The sequence below is a fragment of the Suricata suricatta genome, chromosome 10 (genome assembly GCF_006229205.1).
Source record: "Suricata suricatta isolate VVHF042 chromosome 10, meerkat_22Aug2017_6uvM2_HiC, whole genome shotgun sequence".
Classification (NCBI taxonomy): Eukaryota; Metazoa; Chordata; class Mammalia; order Carnivora; family Herpestidae; genus Suricata; species Suricata suricatta.
Genome location: NC_043709.1, coordinates 114,192,548 through 114,210,487, shown reverse-complemented (window position 1 = coordinate 114,210,487; position 17,940 = coordinate 114,192,548). Strand labels below are relative to the sequence as shown.

General features: G+C 41.7%; 1 protein-coding gene across 1 annotated transcript in view; it reads left to right on the top strand.

Moving 5' to 3' along the window:
- ITGA8 (integrin subunit alpha 8) overlaps positions 1-17,940 on the top strand; it is a 195,742-nt gene that overhangs the window by 111,898 nt on the left and 65,904 nt on the right. Inside the window, exons 16-19 of the mRNA XM_029955577.1 lie at positions 7,568-7,613; positions 9,264-9,371; positions 16,731-16,786; positions 17,198-17,352. Of these exons, the coding sequence (XP_029811437.1) occupies positions 7,568-7,613; positions 9,264-9,371; positions 16,731-16,786; positions 17,198-17,352 (365 nt within the window). The remainder of the gene's footprint in view (positions 1-7,567; positions 7,614-9,263; positions 9,372-16,730; positions 16,787-17,197; positions 17,353-17,940) is intronic.

The following is a 17,940-nucleotide window of genomic DNA, read 5'->3' as shown; positions in this document are numbered from 1 at the left end:
TGGGGAAGGATCTAATGTCCTCATTCTTTTTTTTTTATGTCTTTATTTTTTTGAGAGCCAGAGACAGAGAGTGAGTGGGGGATGGGCAGAGAGACAGGGAGACACAGAATCCAAAGCAGGCTCCAGGCTCTGAGCTGTCAGCACAGAGCCTGACACAGGGCTCAAACCCACGGACTGTGAGATCATGACCTGAGCCAAAGTCGGACGCCTAGCTGACTGAGCCACCCAGGAGCCCCTAATGTCCTCATTCTTAATCAGGATACAAGTGACCTGGGGAAGTAGGTTATACCCAGGAAGACTGATTTAGAGGGCACCAGCCTGCATGTTTAACAGGACTCCTCAGAGAGATGGCCGACAGAGTATGGTGCCTCACGGGCAAGGAGTGTCTCTGCTTGCCCTCTGGTAAATCTGTGGTAGTGAGGACGGGGGTTGGCTCATGGTAGGTGTTCAGTAACAAGTCTGAATGAGGAACCACAGCATAAATGGTCTCCCCTTTCCCCTCCTACTTCCCGGGCAACTCTATGAATGTGCATCTTAGTGAATCAATTTGCTATGGCTGCTATTAACAATGTACCACATGCTAGGGGGCTCAAACTATAGAAATTTAGTTCCTCATGGTTGTGGAGGCTCAAAGTCCAAGATCGAGATGTAGGTAGGGTTCAGTTCTTCTGAGGCCTCTCTCCTGGACTTTTAGATAGCCATCTTCTCTCTGTGTCCTTATATGGTCTGCCCTCTCACTGGGCCTGAGCCCAAATTTTCTTATAGGACATCCGTCAGATTAGGGCCCACCCTCAAGACCTCATTTTAATTCAATTAATTCTTTAAAGACCCCCCAAAAAAGTCACATTCTGAGGTACTGGGGGTTAGGACCACAACATATAAACTCTAGGGGCGGGGATGCAATTGAGTGAGTCCCTAACAGCAAAAGTTTTAATCCTAGACTTTTTTAATGTTTATTTATTATTGAGACAGAGAGAAACAGAGCATGAGTGAAGGAGGGGCAGAGAGAGAGAGGGAGACACAGAATCAGAAACAGGCTCTGAGCTGTCAGCACAGAGCCCAACGCGGGGCTCGAACCCACAAACTGCAAGATCATGACCTGAGCCAAAGTCGATTGCTTAACCGACGGAGCCACCCAGGCGCCCCTGATCCTAGACTTCTTATCTGTCAGGCTGGATGTGGGGCAAGTGTCTTGTGAAACACCAAGCTCTTCTGGAGACTGTGAAATCATTCCCAACAGGCAGCCACTTCTCAATGGGACTGGTCCCAAAGAAACAGACTTTTCTCCAAGGCTTTTAGCAACTGACTGCATAGCACATGTATTGTTAGTGTGGCCACACCGAGGATAAAGTGAAATGCCTTTGATTCGGTGACACAGAACACAAGTAAAACATCAAGCAGTCGTGGAGGGAAAGGGTGATACTTGCAGCCACAGGATGCCAATAATGTTTGGAAAACCGTTTTCATAAGGCAGACTCATCATTTGATATTTCCCTCTTATTTTGTGTGGGATTTTTTTTAAAAAAGGAAAATAAACTCTCAGTAAATTAGAATGTTGCAACCTGATACTGCATTCCAGCTCATACATGTTTTTCTCCAGAGTTCATTTGGAAACCTTTCAGACAGATCATTAGGATTGTTACTTTCTGGGATAAAACCATGCATTTTTTTCAGGCATTTCTTCCTCAACTCATAACCTCCCTCACAGTAATATTTTGCATGTTGCAATAAAAAAGCAAGGAAGAAAGGCAGCCTCTGTCTATTTTTAGATGGACACATTTGCCAAACTCAAGGAGACTTATCTTAAAGCCTGCTTCCCACAGATATGAGCTGTGTCTCTAGGGCCAAACACTTAAGCCAATTTCATAACCTACTTATAAGTCAACATTGTCATATTTACTCATCCCCCTTGGCCCCATCATTTTATACATCATGTGTAATGCCATTTCTCTGAATGGTATCCTTGTAGGAAAGTGAGGAGAGTTCGGGCAGGTCCAGATCAACCTGAACAACCTCGATTCATCTTGGAAACACGCGTGTCGTGGGGAGGGCTCTGCGGACAGGGAGGAGAAGGGCCTGCAGGGGAGGCTGTGAGCTGTGAGCATCACTAACGCTAGGGCAGGGGCCAGAAGTCTTTGGACGGTGAGCACAGGCAGCTGAGTCATGGAGGTAAGAAAGTCACATGCCTGAGTGTGGGTAAGCCAGGAAGAAAGGCAGAAACTGGCTGTCCCAGCGTGAGGGCAAGAGGAGACACAGGCTCTGTGGGAGCAAGACCGACGGACAGGTGAGGGAAAATCCTGGGCTGTAAATCAGGGCAGGGAAGGCATAGTCGTGTGGTCTCAACCAATTCTGCAGAGCTCATGGTTTTCTCGACCCACGAAAACCTTGAAGATTCCGCCAGACAGTTGAGGAAGAAGAGTGACTCGTCCAGAGCCATTAGGAAACGAGTGGCAAGATGAACTGGAGTTTTGAATTCCCAATTTTTTACCTTCCATTCAGTGATTTTCCACTTGAAATAAAACAGTGCTTTATAAGAGAGCTTCAGTGACAGGAGAGAGATTCAACAAGGGAATTTACAAATCAAAACCAAAATCCTGTATACACATGTGTATATGGTTTTCCCCAAACGGGAAACAACTCAAGGGTCCCCTAGCTAGGGATGGTCAAACTCTAGGCCATCCACACAGGGGAACATTGCTCAGCAATAAAAAGGAACAGAGGCGCCTGGGTGGCTCAGTCGGTTGAGCATCTGACTTCGGCTCAGGTCATGATCTCGCGGTGTGTGGGTTCAAGCCCCGTGTCGGGCTCTGTTCTGACCGCTAGCTCAGAGCCTGGAGCCTGCTTCGGATTCTGTGTCTCTTTCTGTCTCTGTCTCTCCCCTGTTCACACTCTGTCTCTCTCTGTCTCTCAGAAATAAATGTAAGAAAAAAAATTTTGATAAATAAATAAAAAGGAACAGACTCCTGACACACGCAACATGGTGGATGAATCTTGGACGCACTAAGCTGAGTGGAAGGATCCAGACCAAGAAGGCTACACACTGTATGCTTCCATTTCTCTCATTCATTTCAACCTGTACCATTCCATGAAGTAGTTGTCATTTGCAAGCCTGAAGAAAGATTCTTGCCTTTTTTCTTTTTTTTTAAGTTTATTTTGAGAGAGAGGGAAAGAGTGAAACTATGTTTGAAGTTCTTTATGGCTATGCTGGTGGCTCCAGAATTATTCAAAAATAGTAAATGCGTCTTAATTCCAAAATATAAAAGGAGGGGTCTGATGGCATTTGCATAAGCATTAGTACATTTCTGAACAAGATGAGAGTGTAGGAAGAGAAAGTAGGAAGGTGGCCAGTAAGAGGCTCCCATCTTGTGAAATGGTGGCACTTGGATGGCCAAGAGGACTTCCACCAAGGGATTCTGGGTGATCCCTAATCAAGCAGGACCTCTGCTCTTCCTGCTTCTCACCTCCCATGGCTCCCCTCTGCCCCCCAGGAGGTCTCCACTCCCTCCTGCCCACCTACACCCAGACTCAAGACAAAGCTGATATTTTCACATAGAACGTCTTCCACCTCTAAATTTCCTTCCTACGTTAATAAAGTCAGACTCTATAGTCCAAGTACTGCTTTAAAAGTTTGGCTCTTTTTTTCTCCCCTATTTAATAAGCATAATTTTGGAGAAATAAAATATAAACCGGAGGTGTAATACATCTCCTACGACCTCACATTTTTAGGGTTATTTTTTCTTGCCAACTGATCCTGCACGCATGCTAATGTCCCCTTCTTGTATTCTTAAAAGTACTCCACTGTTTCATCAAAAGCCAAAAGGAAAATAAACTATGTTTCTTAGGCAATGTGAGGTGATAACAAAGGACCCCAGCATTTTGGGAGCAGTTTTGGATTAAGGGGAAAGAACCGATTTTAGTTCCCAGCTATTTCTTCAAGGGAAAAAATGGCTGTGTTTCTGTATAAAGGTAAAATTTCTAATTTGTTTTCAGAATTTGCCTCTAAGAAGTTTATAGAAGAAAGGAGAATAAACAGTAGATAGTAGTATAGGACCTGTTATCTCAGAGTGAGGAAGAAAGTTTGCAGAGTTATGAATCCAACTACCAGTACCCAAATTACTTTCTTTTCCAACTATCCGTTAAATTCCTAAGTATGATGAAATTACACAAGATTTTTAAAAATTATGTGTGTGCACATATATGTATATATACACACATATATCTGTATGGACATATGTGTGTGCAGTGTATATACTTACATATATACAAATGTCAACTATGTGTCCATATATAAGGATTATATACGTATGTGTGTGCGTGTGTGTATACATACATATACGTGTGTGTGCATGTGTATACTCATATATATATATATATATATATATATATATATATATATATATGGAAACTGCATAGTACTTTTCAAAACAAATCCCATATTTTGAAAGGATAATTTGGTTAGGAACACAAATTGGAAGATCAGTTCTTCTTCTCCCTACAGAGGCCCCAGATTTTTAAGGCCCAGAGCATAAATGTTTCTAGCCTTTTCCAGCAGGCACAATACCAAGATGGCATCTCCAAAAGCAAACATACTTTCTTGGTAGATAACTGCTTTCGTGGTCTCGGAATAACTGTGGCCACATTCTCATGAAGAAAATTGTGGCCTATTTTGCCAGTTACTTTATTTTCCCAGAGTAGTAAAATTCCCACCCTGAGGCACAGGAACCAAAGTTCCTAAAAGAAAAGGCTTCTTGTTCATTACTGTCAGGGCGGTGTCTCTCAGCTTCTTCTCTACGATGATGATCTAGTCATGATGCAGCTTCTGTACCGTTTTCTGGAATTTTCTAGAGTCTGGCTGAGGCTTCTGTGTGTATGTGTGTGTGCGTGCGTGCGTGCATGCATGCACATCTATGCACAACTCTAGCCAAATTTAACCATGGTTTCCGTTAGCCTGTCCCATTTAATCTCTCTCATCTTTAGAACATTATCTCATTATTACTTATTCTCCTACTTCAAGCATTTATAAAGCCCCTGTTCCAGATCTGGCCCTGTGCCTGGTGCTATGCATCCATCCATGCGTTATTTCTCTCTTCATTCATTTCAACCTGTACCATTCCATGAGGTACTTGTCATTTCCAAGCCTGAACAAAGAGTCTTGCCTTGGAAGAGCTTATCGTTATTTTCTTTGACATTTCTGGACAGTCCATTCTTAAAACTCATCTTTTATAAAATATCTAATCTTGGCATATTAGTATTTAACCTTATTTGGAGGCAAAGACAAAGCACATGATTCCTCTTGAGTCAGTTTTCACAAGAGAACTCTCGTCTGGTGTCATTTCAACAGATAGGGATCACCCTGAGGGACACCTACGTTATTTGTCTAAATACTGGAGTCCGTGTTACAAACAGGAAGAACAGAGTTTGCATTTTTGCAAATCAGTAACTCTTTTTCCTCCGAAGTAGCAGAAATGAAGGATATGGTGGAAAAGAAGAATGTAACAAAAAATATATGTGAAAATACATGAAAAAGTTGCAATTCTGATAAAATTTTTAAAATCGGCAGACTCAGAAACTTTGGTTTCTAGTGTTCAAAGACCTGAATCCGTGGAAAAAGCTATTTTACTCCCAACAACTGCAGTTGGTCAAATTGTCCTTTTTCCTTTTGCTTAGATTTTTTAAATGTTTATTTAGTTTTGAGAGAGGGAGGGAGGGGCAGAGAGAGGGAGACACAGAACTGGAAGCAGGCTCCAAGCTCTGAGCTGTCAGCACAGAGACTGATGTGGGGCTCAAACTCACAAACCGCGAGATCATGACCTGAGCCGAAATTGGACACCTAACCGAATGAGCCACCCAGGCGCCCCCAAACTGTCATTTTTCTTAATGTGTCTTTTAATCTCACAAATCCTTTAAGATGAGCTTCATTCGACCTTTCTGAATATTTGCAAACACACTTTTTTAGATACAGAGCCTTAGAGTCCAGTCTCAAGCCTATTATCTGAATCCGACTCTGTGGCTATAAAACATGAGACATTTGGACTGTGGTTTTAACCTTGAAGATGTTTGAGTCCATTTTTTTTAAACAAACATTTTTAACAAAAATGATTGTTCCAGCACTGACCTGAAGGACAAGGATTAGAAAGCAAGCACTATGTGTGAGAAATGGTCCCAAGAAACATTGCTAAGGCTGGAGGGAAGACGGCCATGGGAAGGAAGAACACCCTAAAGATGCCTATGAAGCAGGTTGATACGGTGGACAGAGGGAGCTGGGGACACGTGGGAGACAAAGAAAATGCCTCAGAGTTATCCCACCGGGGGGTGAAGAGTGGGGTCCCTAGTTATGATCAGCGTCCATCCATCATTAGCTGAGGGCTCAGGCCAGGGCACTTCCGGGCCCCCAAGGGGACTTATCCCTGTCTGCAGCCTGACGTTGCTCCTATGTCTAGGAAAAGTGAGTGCCTACAAATCATTTTCCTGCAAACTCCGTTAAACCCACTTAATTCCATGATCAGTTTTCCATATGGACTGGCCTCTTTTTTTTTGTTTGTTTTGTTTTCATTTCTGTTCTGCTAGGATTAACCACTTATGGTCCCAACTGTTGTAAGTTTCCTTCTGTGGCCATTACTTCTGCCAGGTCCAGTTTTCTCACGTCTGCATCTGAATTGTGCTCTGCAGATTCAGCCCCTGTCATTTTTACTTTTGTTTGGTCGTCTCTACCAAGAATAACAGTATCCATGAAATCTAGGCGAGCAGACCACTTTTCCTATGTATTAGCTGATCACTGCGGTCAGTGTGAACATTACCCCTCAAACCGCCTAGGACTGTTCTATTGCCCAGCACGGCTCTAGATCAACCCCAGGGAACCCCACCAAAATTCAGTTTTGCCTTCTTAAGCCTCCATTTACTCACCTGTGAAACTGTGCTAATAACAACAGAGACTTCCTAGCTTCTCCCAAGGATAATTAAGGTCAACCCTTCAGAAGAATTCCTGCCCTAGAGTAAGTGTTCAACACGTGCTATTTATTATTATCCACGTTGTTGGTATTTAAGATCATGATAATGACACATCAGCTATTTCCTAAACTACTAATCACATTGCCAAGAGGATACTCGCCATCCACACTATTCATAAGGAGCAAACGGTTGTGTCAAAGTGACAGTCAAAATGTATCACTTGGTGGGTGACAATAGCTGCCTGACAGGGTGCTGGAAGGAATGGAAACAATGTGTGTGACAAGCCTGGTCCACAGGCACTAAACACCAGTTTTTCGCCCTTTTGCTTCCCTTAACACGGAGGTCCTAAGTCCGGAGGCTGGGAGAAATGATGTCATGAAGCATTTTTAGAGCATTTCGAGAAGACTGGCCTTCCTAAGTCCAGAAGGCTACTGGCCTGTGTGTCCTACTGGGGTACAATGGTGTGCAGAATGTCTTCAGGAAGGTGCAGTTTGCTGCTCGGGTTTGACAGCCTCGCTCTACAAGCAGGATTTGGGGTGCTAAAGACGCTATTTATGATTATGAGCTTAGATTGTTTCTATAAAAGTGTGCATGTGTTTTGAGTTTTTGTCTTTTTTAGATTTAATTGTAGGTGCATTCGGGACGGGAAAAGTAGCCGTTTACAGGTACGTGCTTTGCAGTATGAAAATGTTCTTCTCATTGTTTCGTTTTGCTGTTCAGTTTTTGCCTTAACGAGTACATCCCAACTATTTATTTTGGAGAACATGTAGATGCTCTTTTTAAAGTCTGGAGGAATTTTTGCTCTCAATTACTTTCCTTTAAATCTCTCTTTTTTTCTTAATGTTTATTTTTAAGAGAAAGAGAAAGAGAGAGAGAGAGAGCAGGAGAGGGGAAGAGAGAGAGGGAGACATAGAATATGAAGCAGCCCCAGGCTCTGAGCTGTCAAGAGCCCGATGCGGGGCTTGAACCCACGAACTGGGAGATCATGACCTGAACCGACGTCAGATGCTTAACCGACTGAGCCACCCAGGCGCCCCTCATCTCTCGATCTTTTACAGGCATACCTTCTGACCAAACTTCCAGCCCCTACTCCCATGTTAAATTAAGACATGAATCTTAGGAGAACTTTATAAAATGATACACTATGTTTGAATTTTTCTCTTTGCTTTGAAAACGCATTGAAATGTACTTATAGAGGAGGGCTCCCTGGGGGGGAAGGTGACTCTTTACCTGCCTCACAGTCTGACGGCTGCCTGCCAGGCTCCTCCCTCCCTCCCTCCCTGTCTTTCCTCGTAGGTATTTGTCCCAGTGATTGTCTAACTCGGTCTTCCTATCTGCGTTTTCAACGCCTGGAGCTAACACAATATTAAAAACAAAATTATGTAACAAAGTAGAGGTAAATAGTTTAGAGGCGTTTAGGAAGATCCCCCGTGGGGCCCCTCGTGATAATCATGGAGTGTTTAAGGGCATGCCCTCAACATACACTGTCCCAAGTCATGGCCCCCTCCTGTCAGAGGAAAACTTACCCAGCGCGACATCATTCTTATTGTCATCTGGAAACTTGGCTCTTAGCTCTCATATCTTGGAACCCAGCTTCAAAACATGCCCTAACCCCTTCCCTAATGAGTTCAGTGCCTCCCTGTTTAGCCTCCCCTGGGTGGCTGGACTCGCATCTGCTCTGCATTGCTCCCTCTCCTCAAACTTGGCCGTGCATTAGAACCACCTGGAGGGTCTGTTGAAGATTCCAGGGACTGGCCTTGGCCCCCGGAGGTTTTGATGCGCTTCGTCTGTGGTGGGGCCTGGGCACATCACCCATCTGAAAACACCTGGAGGTCAGGATTGGGAACCACTGCTCTGTGTGAAGTCCACGATGAACTTGTCAACCCACCCTCATGAGTTTAGCTCAGTCTCAAAGCTTGCCTAAAACATTATCAAGCAAAATAAAAAACCCTCAGAGAATTTGCAAAACGCAAGTACTCACGGGCAGGCATGAATGCCGACTGACGCATCTCCTGGGAGAGGAAGGGAGCAGATCCCAGAGCGGCACTTCACGGCCATGGCCCCAAGCACCCCGAGCCCACTCCATAAACAAAGCAGGTCCGTGAACGCGGTTTTGCTTGATGGGACCCACTGCATCCTTCATTTGGATTCATGAACTACCACATGTGTTTTAAGGTAATTAGTTAAGTCTGCAGCCCACCTGTGCCTGCAGCGAGGCAAATTCTTGGCATCAAGGCTGGGAACATTGGCAGTGGCTTCTAGAAGTGGGATGTCACTCGTGTGGCTCATGAAAACCTCTTGCTCTCTCCCTGCAGAGCAAGGCCGGTCGTGACCGTGGATGCCCAGCTTTTGCTGCACCCAATGATTATCAACCTGGAAAATAAAACATGCCAGATGCCAGAGTCCGTGTCACCCGTGGCCTGGTGAGTTAGCCGGTGCTTCTCAAACTCTGCTGTGGATTCACATCACCTGGGCGTCTGGGGAAATGCAGCTCCGGGAGGCGGCCTGAGGCTTTGCATTTCTGAAAAGCTCTGGTCAGGTGTTGGTGCCGTGGCTCTGCACACCCAGCTGGAGTAAGGAAGAGTCAGTGTTTCTGAATGGATGAAGAAAACGTGATGTGTATATATACACACTATTAATATATACGCTACATTACTGTGTACACAAACTTACAACATATTGTAATATTTATGAAATAGGATATATTGAATATATATACACTATTACTATATACACTATATTACTATATATACAAAATTACAATATATATAAAGGAATATTACACAACCATTAAAAAGGATGAGATCTTGCTTTGGAGACGATCTGAATGGGCCTAGAGGTTAATAAGTGACTGAGAAAGACAAATAGCATATGATTCCACTCCTAAGTGGAATCTCTAAAAAGATATACAAAGAAATAAAAGGCAGAGTGAGAACTATAAATCCAGAGAACAACCTGATGGTTACTGAGGGCAGGGGTGGTGGACAAAATGGGTGAAGGGGAGATGGCGATACAAGCCCCCAGTTATGGAATGAGTAAGTCACAGGAATAAAAGCAGAGCATAAGGAAGGCAGTCAATGATACCGTAAGAGCCATGTAATGGGACACATGGTAGCTATACTTTGTGGGGAATGTAGCACAATGTATAAACTCATCAAATCACTAAGTCATACATCTGAAACTAATGTAACATTGTATGTCAACTATGCTAAAAAACAGTTGGTGTTGTTTTTAATATAACAATATTCAGGGGCGCCTGAGTGACTCAGACGGTTAAGCATCCAACTTCGGCTCAGGTCATGATCTCACAGTTTGTGAGTTTGAGCCCCGTGTCCAGCTCTGTGCTGACAGCTCAGAGCCTGGAGCCTGCTTCGTATTCTGTGTCTCCCTCTCTGTCTCTCTCTGTTCTTCCCCCACTCATTCTGTCTCTCTCTCTCTCTTTCAAAAATAAATAAAAACATTAAAAAATTTTTGAGAAGATAACTATATTCAGAGAGATTGGAGATATAAGTATGATGAGGGCAGCAGCGGCAGTATTTCTCAGCATTGGAGAAGAAACGTACAAATACAGAAAGGAGGACATACAGAATATTTCTGTGGTGCAAAGCTGGAATGGGAGGCATGAATGCAAACTCATGTTTTTTTAATATAGAGACAAAAATAAATACAGATATAGAAAAAAAGAGAAGGATCTATGACATGATGCCGATCTTCTGTTGGTAACCTATCACATGAAGGCTACCCCCCCATTCCACAGGCTCAGATAAGAGGAGAATCATAAAAACATGGGAAACATTGCCATTGTAACAAATCTGGGTGATCTCCTTTGGATTCTTGGTGTGCTAAAATAAATATTAACCAAACTGAAAATAGGAGAAAAGACCTTAACTCTTAGATTTATATATATGCTTATGGAGACCCCTTTCCAGATATATATGTCTTTTTTTTTTAATAGTCAGGCTTCAGTGAAACTACTCAGTTTCCTATGCTGAAAACACATGTCAGTTTTATGATTTAGCACGCACAACTTGACAGAAGGTAAACATCATAAAAATAGGGATTTTTGTGCTCTAAACTCTACTGGAGCCGTGATCTCATTATCAAGAGTAGCAATAAAATTATGGTTCCTTTTTGGGGGGACACAGGAGAACACGACTTATATGGCCTCTGGAAGTGTATGGCCAGTCGTCTGAAGGAACTACAAATGGAATTCAAGTGTAACACAGCTTGGGAACATGTCACTTTGTTTCTCAGGACGAAGGTCCTCAAGGGTCATAGGTCTGTCTTATTGGGTGATGCCAACAGGGCTAGCCTCTGAAAAATCAACAAACACTTGGAGTGTTTGAGATTTTCCCTCATTTTCCAGAAGGTGTGGTCTAACTCAGACATTACGCTCAGCTCCCGAGAATTGTCAGATGCACAGCAAATGAGTCTTGACCCAGAGAACTTCTCTGCAGCCAGTTTCAGCGTGTTGTTGATGGCCCTTTGACAGGAGGTCATACTGGAGACAAAGCCATCGTGAGTGGAGACTGGAGAGTGAGGGGGAGACGGAATAAGTCTTTGAAGAATGTCCTGGCTGGGTGCTCCCCATTCCCCGAGGCGTGCCCTCTCCTTTACCGGTTTTTGAAAGTACCGGGGAAGTGCCCTGAACACATTTTTAAAGAGTTTGAAACCGTAAAATATTATAATGAAAACCTGATCTGAGAAAATATGTGAAAGAGCCAGCATCTCTCCTTACCCTGGCGTGTTTAACTGAAGTGATCTGTGGGAGCACTTTGGGCAAGAGTGCCAAGACTTCAGCTCCCCAAAGGGTCTGGTGTTCGCCCGTTTACAGTGGAATGGACCCTAGGCTGGATTCTTGTAAGTGTCCACGTGTGGCACACTTTGATATAAAGTGTTGTTTTGAACTAGATCATTTTTTTTCTAAGGATTTTTAGTGGGTTTTTTTGTTTGGTTGGTTTTTTTAATAGGAGACATGTGTGTGGCTTAGTCCCTTAAGGGTCCAACTCTTGATTTCCTGGCTCAGGTCATGATCTCAGGGTTCATAGGTTCAAGCCCTACATTGAGCTCCCCATGGAACCTGCTTGGGATTCTTTCTCTTTCCTTCTGCCTCTCCCCTGTTCATGCTGGCGTGTGTGCGCACACTCTCTCTCTCAAAATAAGTAAATAAACTTTAAAATTAATTAATTAAACATAAGTATTTTTTAACAGAGATGGGTTCTGTTTGGTTTTATGTTTCTTTTCATGTGTCATTTTCCTTATTGCATTAAGTCATATTAAGGTAAAATGCAATTTGCTACATGGGCAAATGCATACTTTATGTCTTTTTAATTGTTTATTTCATTCTATTGCATGCATTCTCTGCCTTTCATTTACACATGCAATAATGGGATTAATTTGGTGCTTCAAAGTACTAGAGGATGCAAGTTAACAGCTGTTCAGTCTAGAATGTGTTTCTGTGATACTTCGTAGGTTTATTTTAGGAATTTAAGTCAGTATTTCCAAAATAGTTGACAAGCATTTGTTGATTTGCTTTCTTGTAGTTTTGTCTGTATTTGGTAGAACTTTGTATTCACATCTGAAAACTATTTAAGGGAACCCTAACTGGGAAATAGTTCTTCATGTCTGTCTATGTAAATTTCTTTGTCTTTCAAACAGCTGTGTGGTTTTATAAGGTATCTGCTACTGGTATTTCTAAATTAGAAAAAAATGGCACAATAAATATTAGTACTGTTACTAATCAATTAGAAAAATAAAAACTGTTTGGGGCGCCTGGGTGGCTGGCTCAGTCGGTAAGCGGCTGACTTCGGCTCAGGTAATGATCTCATGGTTCGTGGGTTCGAGCCTCGCACTGGGCTCTGTGCTGACAGCTCGGAGCATGGAGCCTGTTTTGGATTCTGTGTCTCCCTCTCTTTCTGCCTGTCCCCTACTCATGCTCTGTCTCTATCTCAAAAAGAATTAAATATTTTTAAAAATGAAAAGTATTTAGTAAAATATTTCATTTGATAAATGTAAAAGACCAGCACTATCCTGAGAAAACCTTTTCCAATATACCCTCAGGAAAAATCTGATATTTGCTATTGCTGAAATCAAATTAAATTGCTTAGGTTGAAAAATGAACTGCTCTGTACTTCTTTTTTTAAAGGTCTTATTTATTTTTTAGAGAGAGAGAGAGAGACAGCATGAGCAGGGGATGGTCAGAGAGAGGGAGACACAGAATCCAAAGACAGGCTCCAGGCTCTGAGCTGTCAGCACAGAGCCCGACACATGACTCGAACCCACCAACGGTGAGATCATGACCTGTGCCAAAGTCAGACTCTTAACCGGCTGATCCACCCAGGCTCTCCCACTCTGTACTTTTAAATCCAGTTCACATCCACCTTATTCTTTTTGCGTCATGCATGGCTATGTCACCATTATACCACAGCATCATTATTCCAACTGTACATTGAGTAAGGACTTATAACATATTGTCCTGCTTTCTGCAAACACCAGTTTCCTTTAGAACTGATGTGATGAGGGACCTGAGTTGATTTAATGTCTTTGTTCCAATCAGACCTATACAGACTAAGGTACCATATTGAAGGTGACCATAAATTCAAATTTGAAGTTTTAGCTCTTAGTAATTATAGGTCACAGCTTTCCCTTACAACACAAGAGTATTTCATAATTAGGTGTAGACTGTGAGTGGACCTAATTTTCTGGTATATAAAACACATAGTGACTATATGTGTATGTTTATGTACAATAGATGTTTAGCTACATTCAGAGTGAATATTTCAACAAAAACACTAATTTAAAATGACATCTGCATTTCTTTGTTTATTGCAGCATTATTTACAATAGCCAAGATATGGAAGTTATCCACGTGTCCATAGATGAGTGGATAAGGAAGATGTGGTATAGATAGATATACAGCAGGATATTACTCAGCCATAAAAGAATGAGATTCTGCCATTTGCAACAACATAGATGGACCTAGAGGATTTAACGCTAAGTGACATAAGTCAGACAGAGGAACCCAAATACCATATGATTTCAGTCATATGTGGAATCTAAAAACAAAGCAAATGTGTAAACAAACAAACAAACAAAAAAAACCAGAAACAGACTCATCCAGAGAACAAACAGGTGGTTGGCAGAGAGGAGGGAGTGGGGAGAGATGGGCAAAGTAGATGAAGAGAATGAAGAGATACAGACTTCCAGTTACAGAATAAATAAGTCACAGCAAAGAAAAGGACAGTGGAGGGAACAGAGTCAGTAATTTTGTTGGAAGTTTGGTGACAGATGGTAACTGCACTTCTACATGGTAATGTGTAGAGTTGTTGAATCACTGGGTTGTTCACCTGAAACAAATATAATGTTGGATGTCAAGTCAACTATATTTCAATAATAAAATTTTTCTAAATGTTTTATTTATCATAACTTGATGACATTTTTGAACATCTGATAGAACTATGTCCTTTTTAAAAGTTTTAAGTAGGCTCCACACCCATTGTGGGGCTTGAACTCAAGACCCTGAGATCAAGAGTCTCATTTTCTATGGACTAAGCCAGCCAGGCGCCCAATAATAAAAATTTTCTTTTAAAAAATGAATATTTTTGTCCACTGCTATAATATTTTGAGGTTTTCCTTTTAGATCGGAACAGGGGGCTTGGAAAGTTTTGCTTTGGCATCTCTTTTCTGTGAAAGATATCTACAAACTAGCACATTTAGGTTGAGGTGCTATTACCAATAACTCAATCAGTTGTAGCAGTTATTTTAAACTTTGAAGGTAACAGAAAGGGTGAGCAAAGAAAGAAATACAGAATAACACTGACAGGTAACTGATATAATCCATAACTCAGCTGCTAACATCATTTGTGGATCAAATACCTCCTCACAAGAAAATCATGTTCACATTCAGTTTCATTTATTACTTTTTCAAAAATGTTAGTGCTTTTGATTACTCATTTAAACAAAATCCTATCTATAAAATTATTTTAATGTACCTAAGTTGATCATTTCATTATAGGTAGGAACTGATCTTATGAAACTTTGTCTATGATTTTAACACAAAGCCAAGTACTTCCCAAAAAAATTGGACACAGAAAACATTTTAGTGTTGCAAGTCATACCTGCTGAAGAATTTAAAGATACGGTTAACTATTCATCTTTCTTAAAATAATTCTAATTGAAGTAGAAGTGGGCTGGAATTTGTGATTTCTCTGGGGAAAGGGTACAAATGCTTGTAATAGCAGAGACATCTCAGGAAACTATTGGCTTAATGGCATGTGGCAAATTATTTACCCTGAAGGGAGACATTGACTGAGGTCACGGTAGATAGATGAGTCCCAGATGTGACACATTTTCATTATATTTAACACAGGAAGCTGACACATAATTAAAGTATGATTGGGGATTATTTACAGCTTTTGGATCCTGTAGAAATATTCAAAATATACTATAGTATTTTATCAATAAAAACATGAAGACTGTCACTAAATCATCGTTAAGTAGGTTCTTATATTTTCACTTTCTTAGAAATGGGAAAAAGCCCCACCTCGAGTGCTGGCTGCCGTTGTGCAGGAGGGTCGTGAGCACTTTCTGCAAAGCCAGGCAGAGACATCTGGCCGTTTCTCATTCCCTCTTTGGTCACAGAGCAGGTCCAAGTGCCGGTCATCCTACAAGCCATGGCAGACATCTTTTTGGAGTTTAGGTCAATTTCCAGGCAAAACTATAAAGTGTCTCTTACGCACGTCTACTCTCTTTATTGTCTCTCTGTACCATATCATTGTGCCTCCCCAACTTGAGACAGCCACGCCAAGTTCTTTCTCTCTCCCTGCCCTCTTACGTGTCTCTGCCTCTAATTATACCCACACACAGCAAGTTACCACCAGGTTCCCATCTCCTCCTGAGCTGAGCGGGGATGAGGGCTAATCATCCCATCCTGCCCCGTGCCTCTTAGGATTAACATGATTTTCAAAGCCCTGTTCCCCACAGACCAACCCAATCAGCCTCCCCTCCTATAGCTCTCCTGCCTTGCTCGACAGCACCAACCATACTGAATTTCCTCAGGCTCTACAACTGGCTGTTCCCAGCTACACTGCCTAATTCTACCCTCCCTTGCACATGGATGATACTCATTTATATTTGTTGAATAAAGGCAGCAAGTAATTAGTGACTTAATCTGTTGATTAAATCAGTTAGCTTCTAGTAATGCTTTAAAGTATTACCTTCCTAGGTATTAATGTTACATGTCTTAATTGTATCAGTGTTATAGTCATGTGTATCAGTGTTATAGTCTTATATATCAGTGTATAGATAGATAGATAGATAGATAGATAGAGTTATATATATATATCAGTGTATAGGTGAGATATGTCTATATATACATATATATATATATATTTTTTTTTACAGATACATGTATATTTAGGGGCACCTGGGTGGCTCAGTCAATTAAGCATCTGGCTCAGGTCATGATCTCACGGTTGGTGGGTTCAAGCCCCACGTCGGGCTCTGTGCTGACAGCTAGCTCAGAGCCTGTAGCCTATCTTTGGATTCTCTCTCTGACCCTCCCCTGTCCACGCTGTCTCTCTCTCTCTCAAAAATAAATAAAACATTTAAAAATTTAAAAAAAAGCAAATATATGTCTATTTTGTTAGTTGTGAGTGTGTGTATACCGAGAAGTTTAAAGGAAAAATGATGTATTCATTTGACCTGGGGTGAGATGAAATAAGATTTCTACTTCAGATTCAAAATTTATTAACCAATACATTATTGACTATTATTTTCCATAGCTTTTCTTTAAAAGTGTGTGCGTCAGTGGCAGGCCAGAGCATTTCAAACACAATAGGTGAGCATGTTTTCATTTTTACACTCCTCTGCTGCCCAAAGAAAAGTTAACAATATGTTTCTCTGCAGACCCTGTAATGCTTTCAAAGAGCCCTTTTTTAACATTAAGATTTCTATTGTATATATGGAAGCCTGTCTATAAATATTACTTGAAAATTGATGTTAATGTTATCTATAAAAACAGATATCATCATGGGGGGCAGGAAATGACTGTGTCAAAGCATTACAAAATGAGTTGCATAGCTTGGGGAGTATTTCATAAAACCTTTTCAGCTCGTGTATTTGTTTTTGATCCCAACTATGAAAACGATGTTTTCTGAATTAGCAAGTTGAGATAGAAATTCGTTCAAGCACTGCATTCACCGAATACTTTTCCTTTCCTGATTATATTTGCTCTGTCTCTGTCCCTTAGGCCTGACTGTGGAGGTCCACTTAGATACTCTGAAACAAAAAGGCGCCGTTAAACGCACACTTTTCCTAGACAACAATGAGTCACATATCATTTTCCCTCTCACCACCCAGCGGCAGAAACCCTTCCAATGCCGGGATTTTGTCGTTTACCTCCGGGTAAGTGTTCAGAATCAATCTTCTGGCCTTTTAACGTTCAGACTCAAATTCCAACCTTTTTTTTATTGAACCATCCTTCTGGTCCACGTAGACCCATGTCTATTTTCATTTTATAGAAGGAAACTTTATTATAAGGGCCGCATGCTCTATTTTTGAGCTTTCCTTCAACTGACCTAACGGCGTGTGGCTATTCATTCCCAAGGCTTCTTTCGGTTTTGCTCCCTAGCCTGATAATAGTACTCACTCAGGTGGTTTTTATTTCTCACTGCCTCCCTCCCCAAATCCCATAAACGTTAAACGCAATTTATTTGAATTTTTCTCCTGCGTGAGCGTGTATGGCCAGATGTTATCAATGTGCATTTCGGAGCCAAGTCAGGAAAACGTTCAGGCATTCAATGCTTTTATTGAAAGTAATTTATAATTCTCTTTTTAAAGAAATGTATACTTACAGTAACTCCAATACCTACCGTGGAATAAAAGAGCCAAAATATTTATAACACGATTAGTCCAGCTTCTTACCAGTCGTGGGGTTATCCCTTTTTCTTATTTTGTCTACTCCCTTCACGGGCTTAGTGGCGGGGCGGGGGG